An 18,361-nucleotide genomic window follows, 5' to 3' on the forward strand; every position below is an offset into this window, starting at 1 on the left:
AGAGAAAACATACATGTTTGTAATCTCTTGGTTTTCCAGGAACTGGCAGAAGCCCGAGATGCCTTATTGAAACAAGTGAACATGACACAGACACAACAGACTTGGCTGCAAGATGAACTGGATACAGTACTCTCTGAACAAGGCTCACAACCTTCTCTTGTTCTGCCAGATATGTCGAGAGCAGATGATGATCTACCACCAGGTTCACCCTCATTTCCTTCAAACAGTGCAGAGTTTCTGGAAGAACTAGAAAAACTTTCCAAATTATCTTCATGTGATGTGCCTTTGGAATGGGAACTATCCATGTTTTCTGAAGATGGCGTGTTTGACAAGGAACTTGATTCCAGTGGACCATGCACCAAGTATGAATGTACTGAGTTGAAACGAAGGTATGATCATCTTGTAGAGTTGTTTAACAAGGTCCAAGGAACTGAAGACGGTGCCTTTGTAGAAGAACCACAAGTGAATTTGTGTCAAGTAACAGATGTTGTTAAAAAGTCATGTAGTAGTAGAATTTGTAATGAAGAGAATGACAGTCTTAAAAGCAGTCCAAGAAGTGGAGATGAGATTTCCAATATAAATGTTGCCTCAATGCAAGACCCGCTAGGAACAACTGACAATGACTTTATGGACGGTGATTTTAGGCAGCGGATTATTCAGCTCGAAACTGACAATCTTTCTCTTGAACAGAAACTGTCTGATCAGCTGGATGTGTTCAGCTCTGAGAAGCAACACCTGCAACGCAAATGTGAAAAATTACAGATAAGTTTGGATCAGGCCTCATTGTCTGGTCGTGAATTGGAGCAAGAGCTGATGAAGCAGAATGATGTCCTTCAACAAACAGTTTCCCAACTAAGACAAGAGATAGACCAGAGAACACTGGGACCCTCAGTGCAGGCTGCATCAGTAACAGTGAATTTAGATGATGACCAGAAGATGCAGATACAGTATTTAACCACTGTTCTTGAGACAAAAGAAGTCCAAATTGAACAGCTTCAGAACAGGCTGCAACTAATGACGTCAAATCAAGAATCAACGGCATTAGGTAAAGAAAATGATGTGGCTTCAGATTTGGGAAATTCTGAATTTCCTTTTGAAGGAAAAGAACTAGACAGAGTTGAACATGTCATTCCCGGCACTGTACCAAAAACAATTTACAAACCTCGACCTTCAGAGAAAGCCTCTAGTGATGAGTTAAGACATAATGGCTCACCACAGCATGCAGATGATTCATGTCTAACAGATAACATATGGATTGATCAGTCTTTCAGTACTATTGACGACAATTTGAACATCGAGCATTCAGAGCTTATAGAAGAACTACATAAAATACAGCAGAAAAACCATGAACTCAAAATGATACATGCGGAGGAAAAAGCTCTCCTTCAGGAAGAATTGGAAAGGGAAAAACTCACAGTTCAGTTACTCCAAACAAAGACTGAGTATGAAGCACAAAACCTGTTTTCCTCAGAAATGGTTGAATTACGAAAAGAGCTTGCAGTTCTAAGAGAGTTTAATAAAGTATTGTCTTTTGAGAACAAGTGTTTCTATGAGAGAATGAGAGATCAAGAGCATTTAGTTCTCTGTTTGAAAGAAGAACTTCACAGAGAGGATGCTAGTTTTAATGATTGGCAGAACACATTTGGTAGGCAGCTTCTGTTGTTGCAGAAGCAAAGGGAGCAGTTACTGCAACAGATTGAAAACGGTCATTCCAAACAAAATCAGTTATCATCTCTTCTAGGAGAGAAAACTGTTCTGGAGGAAACTCTTAGAAGAGAAAAAGAAATTCTGCTTGAAAAACTTGTTCAGTTTGAAGACTTGCAACAACAGCTGACTCAAAGAGGAATTCACTTTGAGCATTTCTTCGGGGAACAAAGACGCCTGGAGCAGCTGCTGCTGTTAAAGGATGAGAACGAGAAACAGCTCATGCGACAGAAACGTCTGCTGCAGGAAGAGCTGTTTGAAATTGAAGCAAAGCTGAGAGAAAGGGAAGCACTTCTTCAAGAAGAAAAGATGAGGCTTCTCAGAGAAGTCAAGGAAAAAAATGTGACTATAAAGAAACTGGAATCGTTAAATATTGGAGAGTCTTCAGAGGACGGTATGGATTTGAGAGTCACCCATGCCAGATGCAGGCGAGCTTCAATGGGAAGGTTGGAGAAGCACAGTCAGCTTCAGCTTGGCGGATCATGGCGTGCCGGTGAACAGTCTTACGATGAGGCCATTGAGACTTTGAGAAACAAGTTGAAGATGGAGTACGAGGCCAAACAGGCGGGACTGGAGGAATCACATGCAAGCCAGATGGCATCGTTTTGGAATGAGCAGATGCAAAAGGTGCCTAATCAGTAGTAAAGTTGCTTTGTTTATCAGGTTGTGGGGTAAAGTTGGTGAAAGACTAGGGTGATGGAGTATGTAGATGGTGTATTTGGTGATAGTCCATTTGTGTTATTAGTGATGAATATTGTCAGGGCAAAAAGTTACATACCATCCATGATAAATATCCATTTGTCCCATTAAATCAAAGTTAAAAAACCCTGCCATGCCATATTTGGTACATCATGTGATGAATTCAAGATATACATTTTTGTGTATAGTAGTCCTATCATTCTTGATAAATGTCCATTTATTCCACTAAGTCAAGGCTGAAAAACCTGTTTGCCATTTTCAGCTGATTTAAAATTTGGTACACTTTAACATCGTGATCTACTATTACAAAATTTTGGTTTACCTAATATTTGTTTATATGGGTATAGTTAAGATCTGGGGTTAGTTTTCTTTCTTTCTTTCTTTATTTTACTACCAGAATCGAGAGTGCAGACACATTTTGGCATGATTGCTGCAAATATACCTGTATGTTATTTTATCTAAAGGTGTACATTTTACATAGATTTTGTATTTTTTGCATACTTTTTGTTTTTCTTAAATTTTGCTTCTTTTTGATAATTGCATATTGTCTGTGAAACCCATTTTTTTGTTTGTGATATTATAAAGACTTCTTAGTGTTTTCTTACATTGTAAGGTTAACTATAATACTTGTTTACTGTTATCACTTCCATTAACTTAGAAATGTCCATTGCTTAATTAAGCTGTCATTTGTTTAACAATTGAAACTATATTTGGCTTAAATATTTTACAGTTGTATTTTTCAGACATCTAAAATTGTCAATTGCTGATCTAAATTTTACTTCTATGAATATTGTCTTGTGATAAAAAGTAAATTAGTAAAGTAATTGTAATTATTATTTAAATTTGCATTTGATGCAAGATGTAGCAAGTATTTGTAATTTAAATAATAATTTAAATCATGATGTACATGTATTTGTAATTTCCACTTAATAAATTAAGCTAACTGTAATATTGATGCAAATTACTACAACAATTACTTATTTTCAAGTTTTATATATTTGTGTTTTATAAACATACCAGTAATTCACAATCATGGGCTTTCACAAATTTGTACCAATATGGTATCGAGACTTCTTAAGTGTTCTTCCACTACTTAAATAGCATACCAGTTGGTACTGTTGTTCAACAAATTATTATGATACAAAATGACGACTATGCAAGTCAGCGGTGCAAGTGGTAAGTTTTATTTGAAACAATCTTTTGTCTCACCTTTTTTCAACAGCGATGACGGCATCAACTTTTGGGTTTAGCTCATTATTAATGTTTCATGTTTAGCTTCATTTTTCTCAAACTATAAGCCCTAGATTAATGAAACTTTGTTTATAGTTGCACCTACTGATGTTCATAACAATGCGTGTGAAAAAAGATAAACATTTATTTTAAAAATTTAATTAAAAATTATATTGAATTTTAAGAAACAGTTTGATTTTGATTTTTAAATTTAAAATCAAAATAATTTGTTTAATATATATATATATTTTTTAGCATGCATTAAAATGAAAATCCATTGATGCAACTATCATCAACAAATTAATATCTGGAAGACGAGATATTTAAATCTGTCAAATTCTTGTATATGCATATTAATTGTATGTTATTTGAATAACGGCCATACATATATATATACTTTTTATTAGTTCCTATATTATTAAGCACAGCACACAAAATCTTCAATAATCATTAAACAAAAACAAAACGGGTAAAATATTCATGTTGTTGAATATTCCATAGGATTTGATTTCTTTAGTATAATCCATGATTTTAAAATGTAAAAAATTGCATTGTGTTGCAGTTTTATTTCATTTGTATTGAGATAGGTTTCTTTCTGTTTCGTTCTTAAAATATAAAGACTAATATTTCACTTCAAATATATATATTAAAAAAATAAATATGCTATCGATTTAATGTGACATAAGAATGTACAATTATTTGTAAAAGATATTTTAAAATGTAATTTAGATTTTAATATTTAATGTTTATTGACTATACAAGTATTAATTACAGATATGGTAACTTACATTTGCAGGTACAGTGAAACCCCACTAAACTGGACACCCATGAATCCTTCGTAAAAAGTCTGGTTTTAAGGGGAATCCAGTTTATACTGATATTTAAAAAGGGGCTGTGACAAATGTCCAGTTTTGTGGAAATTTGCAGTTTACAGAGGTTCTGTTTTTGAGGGGTCTCACTATATTTGTAAAGTTTGTTTCTAATTTGTGTAAAAAAAAAAGAGATGCTAAATGCCATGATAATTTCAAAGGTAATATATTTTAGGCTGATTGTCTCCCTTCAATTGTTGGGAAAATGCAAGATCCACATTACTTACAGGGCTATGTCACATTACATTTGATATTTATGTACATGTACATATTGCTAAATTAGTTGTGAAGTAATGGTGAAAATATATTTCCTTAAAATACTGGTAATATATATAGGCTGGTTACCAGAATAGGGGGGGGGGGGGGGGGTGAGGTGGGGGGTGGAGAGCATACATGTAATAGGAATGATACAAAACTATGATTTTAGACCATCATAGCTGGTTTTGATTGTCAGCATTCGATATAATTATTTGATATAACTATTGTTTGAAACTGGTACAGCATTATGACTTAATGACTTACTTTAATATTATTAATTAGCAGTCTTTGTCAGGCAGGTGCCGGGACGTAGCCCAGTGATAAAGCGTTCACTTGATGCGCGGTCAGTTTGGGATCGATCCCCATCAGTGGGCCCATTGGGCTATTTCTCGCTCCAGCCAGTGCACCACGACTGGTATATCAAAGGCTGTGGTATGTGTTATCCTGTTTGTGGGATAGTGCATATAAAAGATCCCTTGCTGCTAATCGAAAAGAATAGCCCATGAAGTGGCAACAGCAGGTTTCCTCTCTATATCTGTGTGGTCCTTAACCATATGTCCGATGCCATATAACTGTAATTAAAATGTTTTGAGTGCGTCGTTAAATAAAACATTTCCTTCCTTCTTTGTCAAGCAAGGCGAGTGATCACTCCCGCTCACCTCCACACTCGCCTCCACACTCACCTGCAATAATGTTTTCAATGAATTTCATTTAAAACTTCATGTGATTGTTCGTCTGACATCAATTAAGGAGAGTGATCTTCAGCTTGCCTTGATTTTGTTTGTGGAGAAGACTGAATCGGTGTTTAACTTTCTTTATTAAAGTTTACATATATCCTTAGAATCTCCATGATGTGTTTGCTCGTCAGTGAAATACTTCTCCACTACTGTTGCAGAATCTTTATTCACTTTCCTGCATCTATGTATCATTTCATTTCTACATCATATACACTTGGTGTATTTATATATAATCTTTATTGCTTTATCTGGTGGGAAATCCACATCTTGCATGTGCTTTACGATCATTTATTCCATGGCTATTCATATGAAGGTCTTGATAAGATATTTAAGTTATTAACTAAGGTCTTTATCAGTGACAGATGAAACCGGTGGGTTTGTGCAAAAACTTAATAACTGTTTGAGATCTGGTGTTCGAAGTCAACACAACTGAGTACATTATCATAAATCTCATGTCTTAACTGATGTTTGTTTTAAGGTGTATATATATATGCATGTTCATACATGTGTTCAGTGGCATGTATGCAGTATTAACAGATTATTGTAGATGGGTTTTTTTGTTCATGAAAGCTCGCTCACTGGAGGTATACGTGTATATTTGTGATCACAGCTACATTACAGATGTGCAGATATAATCTGTTTGCCAACAGATTTTCATTGTTACCTGATTAAAAATGAAACAAAATTTTGTTGCATGGTCTTTGCATCAGTATTCACTTCAAATGCTTGCGATTTAAGTTATAGCAAAAACAAAGAGAAAAAAAGAGAGAAGATAATGTATTGAAGGGTATTTTAGGTACTGGATATGGTGGTCATGTGTTATATGATTCCAATGTAATTTAGTTTTCTAATACATAAAAGGCGGAGTTCTTTCTAAGTTCATGTAAACTATACATGCATGCAGACCGGCCTCGGTGGCGTCGTGGCAGGCCATCGGTCTACAGGCTGGTAGGTACTGGGTTCGGATCCCAGTTGAGACATGGGATTTTTAATCCAGATACCGACTCCAAACCCTGGAGCAAGGCTCAATGGGTAGATGTAAACCACTTGCACCGACCAGTGATCCATAACTGGTTCAACAAAGGCCATGGTTTGTGCTATCCTGCCTGTGGGAAGCGCAAATAAAAGATCCCTTGCTGCCTGTCGTAAAAAGAGTAGCCTATGTGGCGACAGCAGGTTTCCTCTAAAAACAGTGTCAGAATGACCATATGTTTGACGTCCAATAGCCGATGATAAGATAAAAAAAATCAATGTGCTCTAGTGGCGTCGTTAAATAAAACAAACTTTACTTTACTTTACATGCATGCAGCTAATGATTTACAATGCAAAAGTTAATTAGTTTATTAATTTTTTGGAACACTGTCACTGTAAACATGTTCTATATATGAAGTATACATGTACATTGTCTAGTATTTTAAAAATTAAATTTACATGTGTAAGTGGTTTGATTTTAGACATTGGGAGGGATTGATTAATATTTTTGTAAGATGATGATTTAATATAGTGAATTGTAAAAACCTATGTGTACATGTATATTATCAGGGCACGTTTTGTTAAGTATTGTTGCAATTTGTTGCACAAAATTCAAAGTCACTACACAATTCTAAAACATTAAATAGTAGTTGCTACACAATTTTCGATTGATCCCCATCTGTCACTAATCAAAATCTTAAAAATAAAATGTTCATTGTATATTGGGTCCAGATAGTGTGTGTTAGATGGGTTGTAACAGTTGATACTTGAAGACTAAATATGAATGTAATTAACTACCATGGTAAGGCTGGTTGCCGTAAAATAGTTTTTTTCACCTTAGTTGTAACGTTATTGATCTTGTGTGCTTTTCTTGCTTTGACAATACTTATATGTGTTAAAAACTCTTTCTGACCTCATCACCAGAATCTTTAATTAATTGATTGTCGTGGTTTTCGGTTTGGCATATTATCCCTGCTGAACACTATAATAAATACGATAATGTTTTTCGAGTACACAAACTTAATTCAAAACTAATAAAAACATAATACACCCATCATTCTTAAACTTATAGAAATACTAGTATTAGTTAATATTGTATCTTGTAATTTCTAAAATTAAAACTTGCTCACTAGCTGTCATCACATACTCTTAAAAGAACTGGCCTCGGTGGCGTCGTGGTTAGGCCATCGGTTTACAGGCTGGTAGGTACTGGGTTCGGATCCCAGTTGAGACATGGGATTTTTAATCCAGATACCGACTCCAAACCCTGGAGCAAGGCTCAATGGGTAGATGTAAACCACTTGCACCGACCAGTGATCCATAACTGGTTCAACAAAGGCCATGGTTTGTGCTATCCTGCCTGTGGGAAGTGCAAATAAAAGATCCCTTGCTTCCTGTCATAAAAGAGTAGCCTATGTGGCAACAGCGGGTTTCCTCTAAAAAAAAAAACAGTGTCAGAATGACCATATGTTTGACGTCCAATAGCCGATGATAAGATAAAAAATCAATGTGCTCTAGTGGCGTCGTTAAATAAAACAAACTTTACTTTTACTCTTAAAAGCAACTCTTAGAATGCATGGAACTTAAAACCGAATTATGACCTTGTGTTCTTTACTAACACATTTCTATTAACTATTTATAAACTCTGCACTCTTTATATATACATGTATACTCATTCGATCAAATCACATCCAAACCTTTAAAATATTTTCTTTGTTTGATAAGGTTATAAAAATATACAGTATGCATATGTGTCTTTGTTTTATTAATTTTAAAATGATTGGTATTCTTTGACAGTAAAGATTCTAGACTATGTTTTGCCTTTATTACTCTTAGAAATGTGTGTTCAAATATTATAATACAATATGACAGTTTCCCCCCAAAATTAATTATTTTAAAAACCCACCAGACATACAAGGTCTGTTATTTTTGTAAAAACATTACTTAGGAAAAAGTGACTTGTCATCATACTTTGTTTTATTTAGTAAACATATTTTTGCTACAAAAAGTATTGTTTGTTTTTTGTTTAATTTTGTTCCAAGTCGTTGATATATTAGATGTTTTTTTTAAATTTTGTTTTATAATTTAATAACATAGATATCAAAGAACTATAAGCTAAACTGTAGCCACAATAATAAATAAAAACAACAACAATTTAAAAAAGCAAGAAAAGTGCACAAGAAATACATATTTTTTATTCTTCATGTACAATGCAACCCTTCAAAATCGGACCTTCAATTAAGATAGAAATACCTAAAAATCAGGCAATTTTCATGATCCCTTTTTAAATATAAGTTCATAACAACCACTCTAACAACCAGATATCTTAAAACCAGGCTTTTTTGTATTGATTCCATCAGTAAGTTTAGAGGGGTTTCATGGTACACACATACCCTTGATCCACTCCTGCACACAGTAAAGTAAATTTTGTCACCATTATACCAGTACTGTATAATAGGTAAATACCCAGGATATTTGTGATTGTCTGGTTAATGTAAATTTATAGTTCAGGTATTTAAGACTGCATTTTACAAAGCTTCGGTCCTTTGGCTGGGTTTTTACTCATGAGACGTATTGTTGTATATTCTGTTTTTGGAACATCATTGTTATATACATCAGAATAGGTTCATTTGAATTAACTCCTTCAGCAACATTTAGAGGCATACATGTATATCTATTTGTGGTAACCATGAAAAAAGTTGTTTAAAACCTCCATTTTGGACTATGATTAGATGCAAAAAGAACTCGAAATATAAAGCACCTTAAAATATATATAACAATCAGTGTTCATGGGAATCCATTTTATAAGAAGTTTGTAAATGAAATTGAACTATTTTTATGACTCACTGACTGGAGTAAACCAGTAATATACTGGTACCATGCATATACCATCTAATAAACTCACGGGTTGTTTTATTTTTGTTTGAAGTCCCTTTTAAAATCTGTTTACAGTTAATTGATTTTCATAACAAGAAGTCTTTTGTTATACACAGGCCAATGTCCATTATTGTGATACTTACATGGAACAATAAGGTCTATGACAATTAGTTATGTTTAAGTTGTGGATATATTTAATTTTTGTTTTGGATGCATCTATATGCAGCTGCTATATAGATAATATTTCATATTCATCGGGGACAGGATGTACCTCAATGGTAAAGTGCTCACCTGATATGTAGTCAGTCTGGGATCGATCCCTCTCTGTGGCCCCAGTGTGATATTTTTCATTCCAGTCAGTGCACCATGACTGGTATGTGCTATCCTGTCTGGGAGGGTGCATATAAAAGATCCCTTACTACTAATGGAAAAATATAGTGGGTTTCCTCTGACTATATGTGAAAATGACCAAATGTTTGACATCCAATAGCCAATGATTAATAAATCAATGTGCTCTAGTGGTGTTGTTGAACAAAACAAACTACTTTTTTTTTTTTTTTTAACTATTCAGCACAACCTTAATACCCACCCACCGACCCCTTTTAACTTTCACAGTCTTAACTTGGTAAATCTACAACTGCTATTTTCCCACTTCACCACAAACATAATCATGCAGAACTCTTAATGAAAATTCATCAGTCAAATTTATACATGCAGTTGTGAAAATGATATAAGAAGAAAATGTAATATATTTAACTGATTTTGTATAAGTGGATGTATTCTGATGGGGAATAAATGACCCAAGAATTGTATACCGTACATAGATTAGTGTTATAATTGGTCTTTGACAAATGTTTGAGAAAGTAACTAGCCCTCACAGAATACAGTTAATAATTTCCACTAGCCCTCACAGAAGCTTTGGCTAGTGCCCTATGTATTATAGTAATACAGTTGATAATTTCCACCAGCTCTCACAGAAGCTTTGGCTAGTACCCTATGTTTTATAGTATTACAGTTGATAATTTCCACCAGCTCTCACAGAAGCTTTGGCTAGTACCCTATGTTTTATAGTATTACAGTTAATAATTTACACCAGCCCTCACAGAAGCTTTGGCTAGTACCCTATGTATTATAGTATTACAGTTAATAATTTACACCAGCCCTCACAGAAGCTTTGGCTAGTACCCTATGTATTATAGTAATACAGTTGATAATTCCCACCAGCCCTCACAGAAGCTTTGGCTAATACCCTATGTATTATAGTAATACAGTTGATAATTTCCACTAGCCCTCACAGTAGCTTTGGCTAGTGCCCTATGTATTATAGTAATACAGTTGATAATTCCCACCAGCCCTCAGAAGCTTTGGCTAGTGCCCTATGTATTATAGTAATACAGTTAATAATTTCCACCAGCCTTCACAGAAGCTGTGGCTAGTACCCTATGTATTGTAGTATTACAGTTGATAATTTCCACCAGCCCTCACAGAAGCTGTGGCTAGTGTCGGGACTATGTATTATAGTAATACAGTTGATAATCTCCACTAGCCCTCATAGAAGCTTTGGCTAGTACTCTATGTATTATAGTGTTACAGTTGATAATCTCCATTAGCCCTCACAGAAGCTTTGGCTAGTGCCCTATGTATTATAGTATTGCAGTTGATAATCTCCACTAGCCCAGACCAAATATTCACTAGCCGGCACTGAGGGCTAGTAGATTTGTCAAACCCTGGGTTCTTGTGTGTTTTATAGCAACCTCACACAAGCAATAGCAACTGAAACTTGGGTGGTATGTTTTCAATGGAATTTAGTGTATATATTGAAGTCTGCTGATATATGCCGGTTGTTATAACCAAAAGTCTCGCCCCATCCCACTTTGCACCCATACACGGATACAAACGCACATGAGACCAGGATAGTGAGATGATTTTTGTCCTTTATGTAAATGGGTTGGGGAGACATCCATTTGTGTGAAACATTAACCTTCAATGAAGTCTTTATGGTTTGTTAGTATAATGGACTGTCACACTATATGACAGTTTAACAATTGTGACATTAAAGGTGAAATAGTTTTTTAAGTTCAACAAATAACCTGTAAGCGAACGCCATGCATTGTTTGAACACCACTATAGTATAATGGTAACTGATATACACATGCAGGTATGGTTTGGTTCTGGACAATTAGAATCAATATCTCATGGCCATAGTTTGTTGTTTGAGCCAGCATTAACCATTTTGGTTTCTATTGTGTTCTGTTAGAAAATCTCAGCATGGGTGAATTTTATGTTAATTGTACTCGAATGGCAGTAGCCTCCTGGAGGACCCAATGTTTGATTTCTGTTCTAACCAGTTGCCCATGCGCGGTATGTCAAAAGACCATGGTGTATGTTTTGCTTGCTGTTATTTGGTAAAAAAAACCAGTGTTGTGTTGTGCTTATTGAAGGATTGGAATGAGCAGAACAGAATGTCAAGTCCATATATTCTAGACATGTTAGGGGGAGGGTGGCGTAGCCCAGTTGGTAATACACTCGCCTGATGCGCGGTTGGTCTGCGATCAGTCCCTGTCGGTGAGCCCAGCCAGTACACCATGACTGGTATATCAAAGGCCATGATTGTTTTCGTCTGTCTGTGGAATAGGGCATATAAAAGATCCTTTGCTATTAATGGAAAAACGTAACAGGTTTCCTCTCTCTAAGATCATAAGTCAAAATTACCAAATGTTTGACATCCAATTACCAAATGTTTGACATCCAGTTAACAAATGTTTGACATCCAATTTGCAAATGTTTGACCACCAATAGCCAATAATTTATAGGTCAGTGTTGTCTAGTGATACCGTTATACAAAAATTAACTTACCTGAGACATGTTAGTAATGTATTGGACAGCAGTGGCGCAGGCATCGGTCCTGATATGAAAACACTGCAGATCAAATGTCCATATACAATTTAGACTTCCCAACTCGGCCAGCCTTCTGGGATGCCATTGACTTTGATGTCATGCAATGATGTCCCACATTCTATGCATCATGCAAAGACTCAAAAAGGTAGTACATCTTCAGGCACAGTGGAAGCATGTAGACATTGTGATGGTGGTGGGGGGGGGGGGGGGGGGGTGTGTGTGTGTGACTGAGATCCATCCCACAGACAGGATAGTACATACCACGACCTTTGTCACACCAGTTATGGAACACTGGCTGGAACGAGAAATAGCCCAATGGGCCCACCAGTGGCAATCAGTCCTAGATCGATCAAGCGTCAGGCAAGCGCTTTACCACTGGGCTACATCCCACCCCTTCCATAGGATTGAACCTCTTCAGTGGACCTATTGTTTACTGTCCCAACCAGTGTCTGATATATCAAAAACTGTGATATGTGCTTTCCTGTCTATGGTAAAGTGCATATAATGAATACATTTTGCAGGTTTCCTCAAAATTACCAAATGTTTGATATCCATCAGCAAGTGTTAATTAAACAGTGTGCTTTTGTGGTCAGTAAACAAAGAAAAGTCTGACTTCTACACCTTTATTTGTATTTAATTCAAATATCACCTAAGTATTATTTTGAACACTATTGAAAGTGAATGGTTTATACAGTGAGACCTGTGTTAAACAGCCAGAAAAGTAAGCATCAGAAGTTGGCTTCTAAGAACACTACTGCTTAATACAGGTCAGTTTGCACTACCAGTATATTAGATGATTTGTGAGAACAAAATTAATAAGTGGCCTGTTAGGACAGGTGGCTGGTTAATAGAGATGGTCACTGTAGCAGGTTGGACTGTAATGTGTCGTGGAACAAACATTTCCAGTTTTTGTTTGTGCTTGTTCAGTAGTGTTTACTTGTTATACAAAGGTCTTGTAAGTCATGATCTGACAATGTCAGTGTAAGTATAAGCCACCAATTTGACCGTGATGTTGACGGATCACTGGAATTTGTCGCGCTTGATTGGGCATTTGGTGATCAATAACGGAGTACAGTCTAATCGGGTCTGCTGGCCGGAATGTGTTCTTGTTACTGTAAGAATGCGTGCATACTTGTCAGTACCTATCAGTTTTGTTGGGCGGTTCTGTCAGGATCTTTGTTAATTTTTTATGAATTAAATATTGATTGATGAGACATCGGGGTATTTCTTAAGGCATGTCCGGTAAACAGATGGTGGTAGGATTATAGCCGTTGAATTAATAAAGATCAGAAAATACCATTGTTATTGAAGACCCGTATATGTACTTGTGTGTATGTGTTATTGGCTGGCCAGTTGAAGCAAAACACTTATTTTTGTGTTTCATTTTCATTTCTTTGTAACTTGATTTTTATGTGTGTATCCAACTGAGGTTCAAGTATTTTGATCTGGGCTCCCATATCAACTAGCTGTCAGGGCCATCTCCCTACAGAACTGTTAAAATGTGTTCTGGGTGGGAACCAGTACTGAGATATGAACCACTGCATTTATTTCAACACATTTTTGTGCTTGTATCCTATTAAGGTTGAAGCTCGCAATCCTGGCACACACAGATGTCATGGTTGATTATCCAGAAGAGTGGGTTAATGAATAATTGTTGGTACGTTAATGAATAATTGTTAGTGGTTGATGATACCAGTCTTTTAGGTCTGATCGTTTAACCATTATAAGGGCGGGATGTATTCCAGTGGGACGTAGCACAGTGGTAAAGTGCTCACTTGATGCGCGGTCGGTCCGATATCAATCCACCTCAGTGGGCCCATTAGGTTATTTCTCATTCCAGCCAGTGCGGGGTGGGACGTAGCACAGTGGTAAAGCGCTCACTTGATGCGCGGTCGGTTTAGGATCGATCCCCATTGGTGGGCCCATTGGGCTCTTTCTTGTTCCAGCCAGTGCGGGGTGGGACGTAGCACAGTGGTAAAGCGCTCACTTGATGCGCGATCGGTTTAGGATCGATCCCCATCGGTGGGCCCATTGGGCTATTTCTTGTTCCAGCCAGTGCGGGGTGGGACGTAGCACAGTGGTAAAGCGCTCACTTGATGCACGGTTGGTCCGATATCAATCCACCTCAGTGGGCCCATTAGGTTATTTCTCATTCCAGCCAGTGCGGGATGGGACGTAGCACAGTGGTAAAGCGCTCACTTGATGCGCGGTCGGTTTAGGATCGATCCCCATCGGTGGGCCCATTGGGCTATTTCTTGTTCCAGCCAGTGCGGGGTGGGACGTAGCACAGTGGTAAAGCGCTCACTTGATGCGCGGTCGGTTTAGGATCGATCCCCATCGGTGGTCCCATTGGGCTATTTCTTGTTCCAGCCAGTGCGGGGTGGGACGTAGCACAGTGGTAAAGCGCTCACTTGATGCGCGGTCGGTTTAGGATCGATCCCCATCGGTGGTCCCATTGGGCTCTTTCTTGTTCCAGCCAGTGCGGGGTGGGATGTAGCACAGTGGTAAAGCGCTCACTTGATGCGCGGTCGGTTTAGGATCGATCCCCATCGGTGGGCCCATTGGGCTATTTCTTGTTCCAACCAGTGCGGGGTGGGACGTAGCACAGTGGTAAAGCGCTCACTTGATGCACGGTTGGTCCGATATCAATCCACCTCAGTGGGCCCATTAGGTTATTTCTCATTCCAGCCAGTGCGGGATGGGACGTAGCACAGTGGTAAAGCGCTCACTTGATGCGCGGTCGGTTTAGGATCGATCCCCATCGGTGGGCCCATTGGGCTATTTCTTGTTCCAGCCAGTGCGGGGTGGGACGTAGCACAGTGGTAAAGCACTCACTTGATGCGCGGTCGGTTTAGGATCGATCCCCATCGGTGGTCCCATTGGGCTATTTCTTGTTCCAGCCAGTGCGGGGTGGGACGTAGCACAGTGGTAAAGCGCTCACTTGATGCGCGGTCGGTTTAGGATCGATCCCCATCGGTGGTCCCATTGGGCTATTTCTTGTTCCAGCCAGTGCGGGGTGGGACGTAGCACAGTGGTAAAGTGCTCACTTGATGCGCGGTCGGTTTAGGATCGATCCCCATCGGTGGGCCCATTGGGCTATTTCTTGTTCCAGCCAGTGCGGGGTGGGACGTAGCACAGTGGTAAAGCGCTCACTTGATGCATGGTCGGTTTAGGATCGATCCCCATCGGTGGTCCCATTTGGCTATTTCTTGTTCCAGCCAGTGCGGGGTGGGACGTAGCACAGTGGTAAAGCGCTCACTTGATGCATGGTCGGTCTGATATCAATCCCCCTCAGTGGGCCCATTGGACTATTTCTCATTCCAGCCAATGCACCATGACTGGCATATCAAAGGTCGTGGTATGTGCTATCCTGTCTATGGGATGGCACATATAAAAGATCCCATGCTACTAATGGAAAAATGTAGTGGGTTTCCTCTCTATGACTAAAAAAAAAAGACCATGTTTGACATCCAGTAGCTGATGATTAATAAATCACTGTGCTCTAGTGGTGTTGTTAAACAAAAACAAAAATTAAGCCAGTACACCACGACTGGTATATAAAAGGCTGTGGTATGTACTGTCCTGTTCATGGAATAGTGCATATAAAAGATCCTTTCTACTAATGGTAAAATGTAGCAGATTTCCTCTCTAAGACTATATATCAAAATTACCAAATGTTTGACATCCAGTAGTTGAAAAATTAATAAATCAATATGCTCTAGTGGTGTCGTTAAACAAAAACAAACTATAACTTAACCATTATACCACAGAGGCCAGATATATCTACTGCACATGAATGGTGTTTATAGCACACTATCCGTGTCAATGTTTTATACCACATAAATCAAAATGACAGTCATTTGAAAGTCTATTAAAATTTGCCCAAAATACTTGGATAGACACCATTACACAAATGCATACCTAATTAATATAAATGAACCAATTAATATTTGTTACTTTGACAACCCATTGAACATCAAAACAATGACCTTAATTGTCCTGTTTTGCTAATTGTAATCCTAATGACCAACCTGTACTGATGGAATGTTTTATGGGAAGGACGGTAATTAATCCACCATGTAATTGAAATAATAGATTAAACCTCACGTGAAAGGTATTAAGAGCCATGCCACCTTATATTATCTATATATATATTTTACTGGCATTGTGCATTAATCTGTCATTAGGCCTGCTTGTTTGAACATGTTCGTCTTGGAGGGAAATCCCAGTCTGCCTGCTAATACACTGTGTGAGTGAGTGTCCTGTTCACCAGAGCCATTATTGAACAGTTAAATGTACCAGCGCATGTGTCACAGTGGTGATTCTTGTTGTTTTTTTAGAGGAAGTTTACCTTGTAACTACTTTAAAAGTCGTGATTAGATAATAAGCTGGGAATTTGCATGCTGAGCTTCTTTCTCCCATTTTGGTGTCATTCTGCATGCAGAAGACTTTTTACAGTGTTGACATGCAAACTCCGTGTCCGTGTTCTTTGAAAATATTATCCGCTGTCAATATTGTATAATTTCCAACTCCCTGTTTGCACGGATTACATGTACACTTGACTTTCTTGGATTGGAAAGGCTTCGCACGGTTTCTCTCAGTTCTATAGTACAGTCATTAACTGAAGACTGTTGATGCTGTTCATAACACTGGATTTTTGTTTACCTTGAATCTCCCCGGATAGCTGCCTGCATTTCCACTGAAATAGACAAGGTATAATTTGCTTGATATTGATTTGTGATATTGCATGGTTACTCTCATACATACACCTGACATTATAACATGAAGTAGTGCTTAAACATTATAATTTGTTTTATTTACAAGTGCATGAATGCTATATATGTGTATGTATGTGTATGTATATGTATATGTATATGTATATGTATATGTATATGTATATGTGTATGTGTATGTATGTATATATATATATGTGTGTGTGTGTGTGTGTATATATATATATATATATATATATATATATATATATTACTATTTTTATTTCATAAAATTTTATAGCTATTTATAGCTATATATTGCACAGGGTATATGCCTAATAAATTTGTAAAAACATTTACACATTTATAGTGTGTATCATCATCTTTCAACAATTTGCAGTTAGTTTGAGACCATTTATTTGTTGCACAGGAACCTGTTGCCATTAATATACATGTATATACTGAGTAGATCACATGACATACTAATTTATAAAACCTGAAGCAAGTAGCAAACTGAACTATTAAAGGAAGTATTGTGTGGGATGTAGCCCAGTGGTAAAGTGCTTGCTTAATGCGTGGTCGGTCTAGAGTTGATCCCCATTGATGGATCCATTGAACTATTTCTTGTTCCAGCCAGTGCTATAAGACTGGTATATCAAAGGCTATCCTGTTGGTGGGATGGTGCATATAAAAAAATCCCTTGCTAATAATAGAAAAATGTAGCCAGTTTTCTCTCTCAAAGAGTGTATCAGAATTAACAGTATCAGAATTAACAAATTAACAAACGTCCAATAGCCGATGATTAATAAATCAATGTGCTCTAGAGGTGTCATTAAACAAAACAAACTTTTTGAAGGGAGTAGATGCAGCTTGTTATCGTAGCCTATTACATTTACAATGCAATGTATCTCACAGTCTGCTACTGTGTACATGTAATCTGATTATCAGTATGTATGCATGCGTGAAGCCAGCAATTTCAGAATTTGAGTCCCATGTCTATGGTTTCCCTGATTAAAACCTGCATATTTTATATGCACTGGTAAATTGTTAATGAAGAGCTCTGTATAGAAGGTACCCTGATCAATACAGCCCCACACAATTACATGCTTATGTATACCGGTATTGTGTCCCTTTTGTTTTGTGACGGGCTAGATGTAGCTCTGTGGTAAAGTACAGGCCTCGGTGGTGTTATGGTTAGACCATCGGACATAAGGCTGGTAGGTACAGGGTTCGTAGCTTGGTACCGGCTCCCACCCAGAGTGAGTTTTAACGATTCAGTGGGTAGGTGTAAGACAACTACAACCTCTTCTCTCTCACTAATCAGTAACAAACTTAACAACTAACCCTCTGTCCTGGACAGACAGCCCAGATACCTGAGGTGTGTGCCAAGGACAGTGTGCTTGAA

At 37.5% G+C, this 18,361-nt stretch overlaps 1 protein-coding gene across 8 annotated transcripts in view; it reads left to right on the top strand.

Annotated features, from left to right (window-relative positions):
- LOC121381236 (A-kinase anchor protein 9-like) overlaps positions 1-18,361 on the top strand; it is a 134,965-nt gene that overhangs the window by 20,756 nt on the left and 95,848 nt on the right. For all 8 annotated transcript variants that reach the window (XM_041510454.1, XM_041510459.1, XM_041510455.1 and 5 more), the window contains one exon: positions 40-2,331. In XM_041510454.1, the coding sequence (XP_041366388.1) occupies positions 40-2,331 (2,292 nt within the window). The remainder of the gene's footprint in view (positions 1-39; positions 2,332-18,361) is intronic.

This window comes from Gigantopelta aegis, chromosome 9 (assembly GCF_016097555.1).
Source record: "Gigantopelta aegis isolate Gae_Host chromosome 9, Gae_host_genome, whole genome shotgun sequence".
Classification (NCBI taxonomy): Eukaryota; Metazoa; Mollusca; class Gastropoda; order Neomphalida; family Peltospiridae; genus Gigantopelta; species Gigantopelta aegis.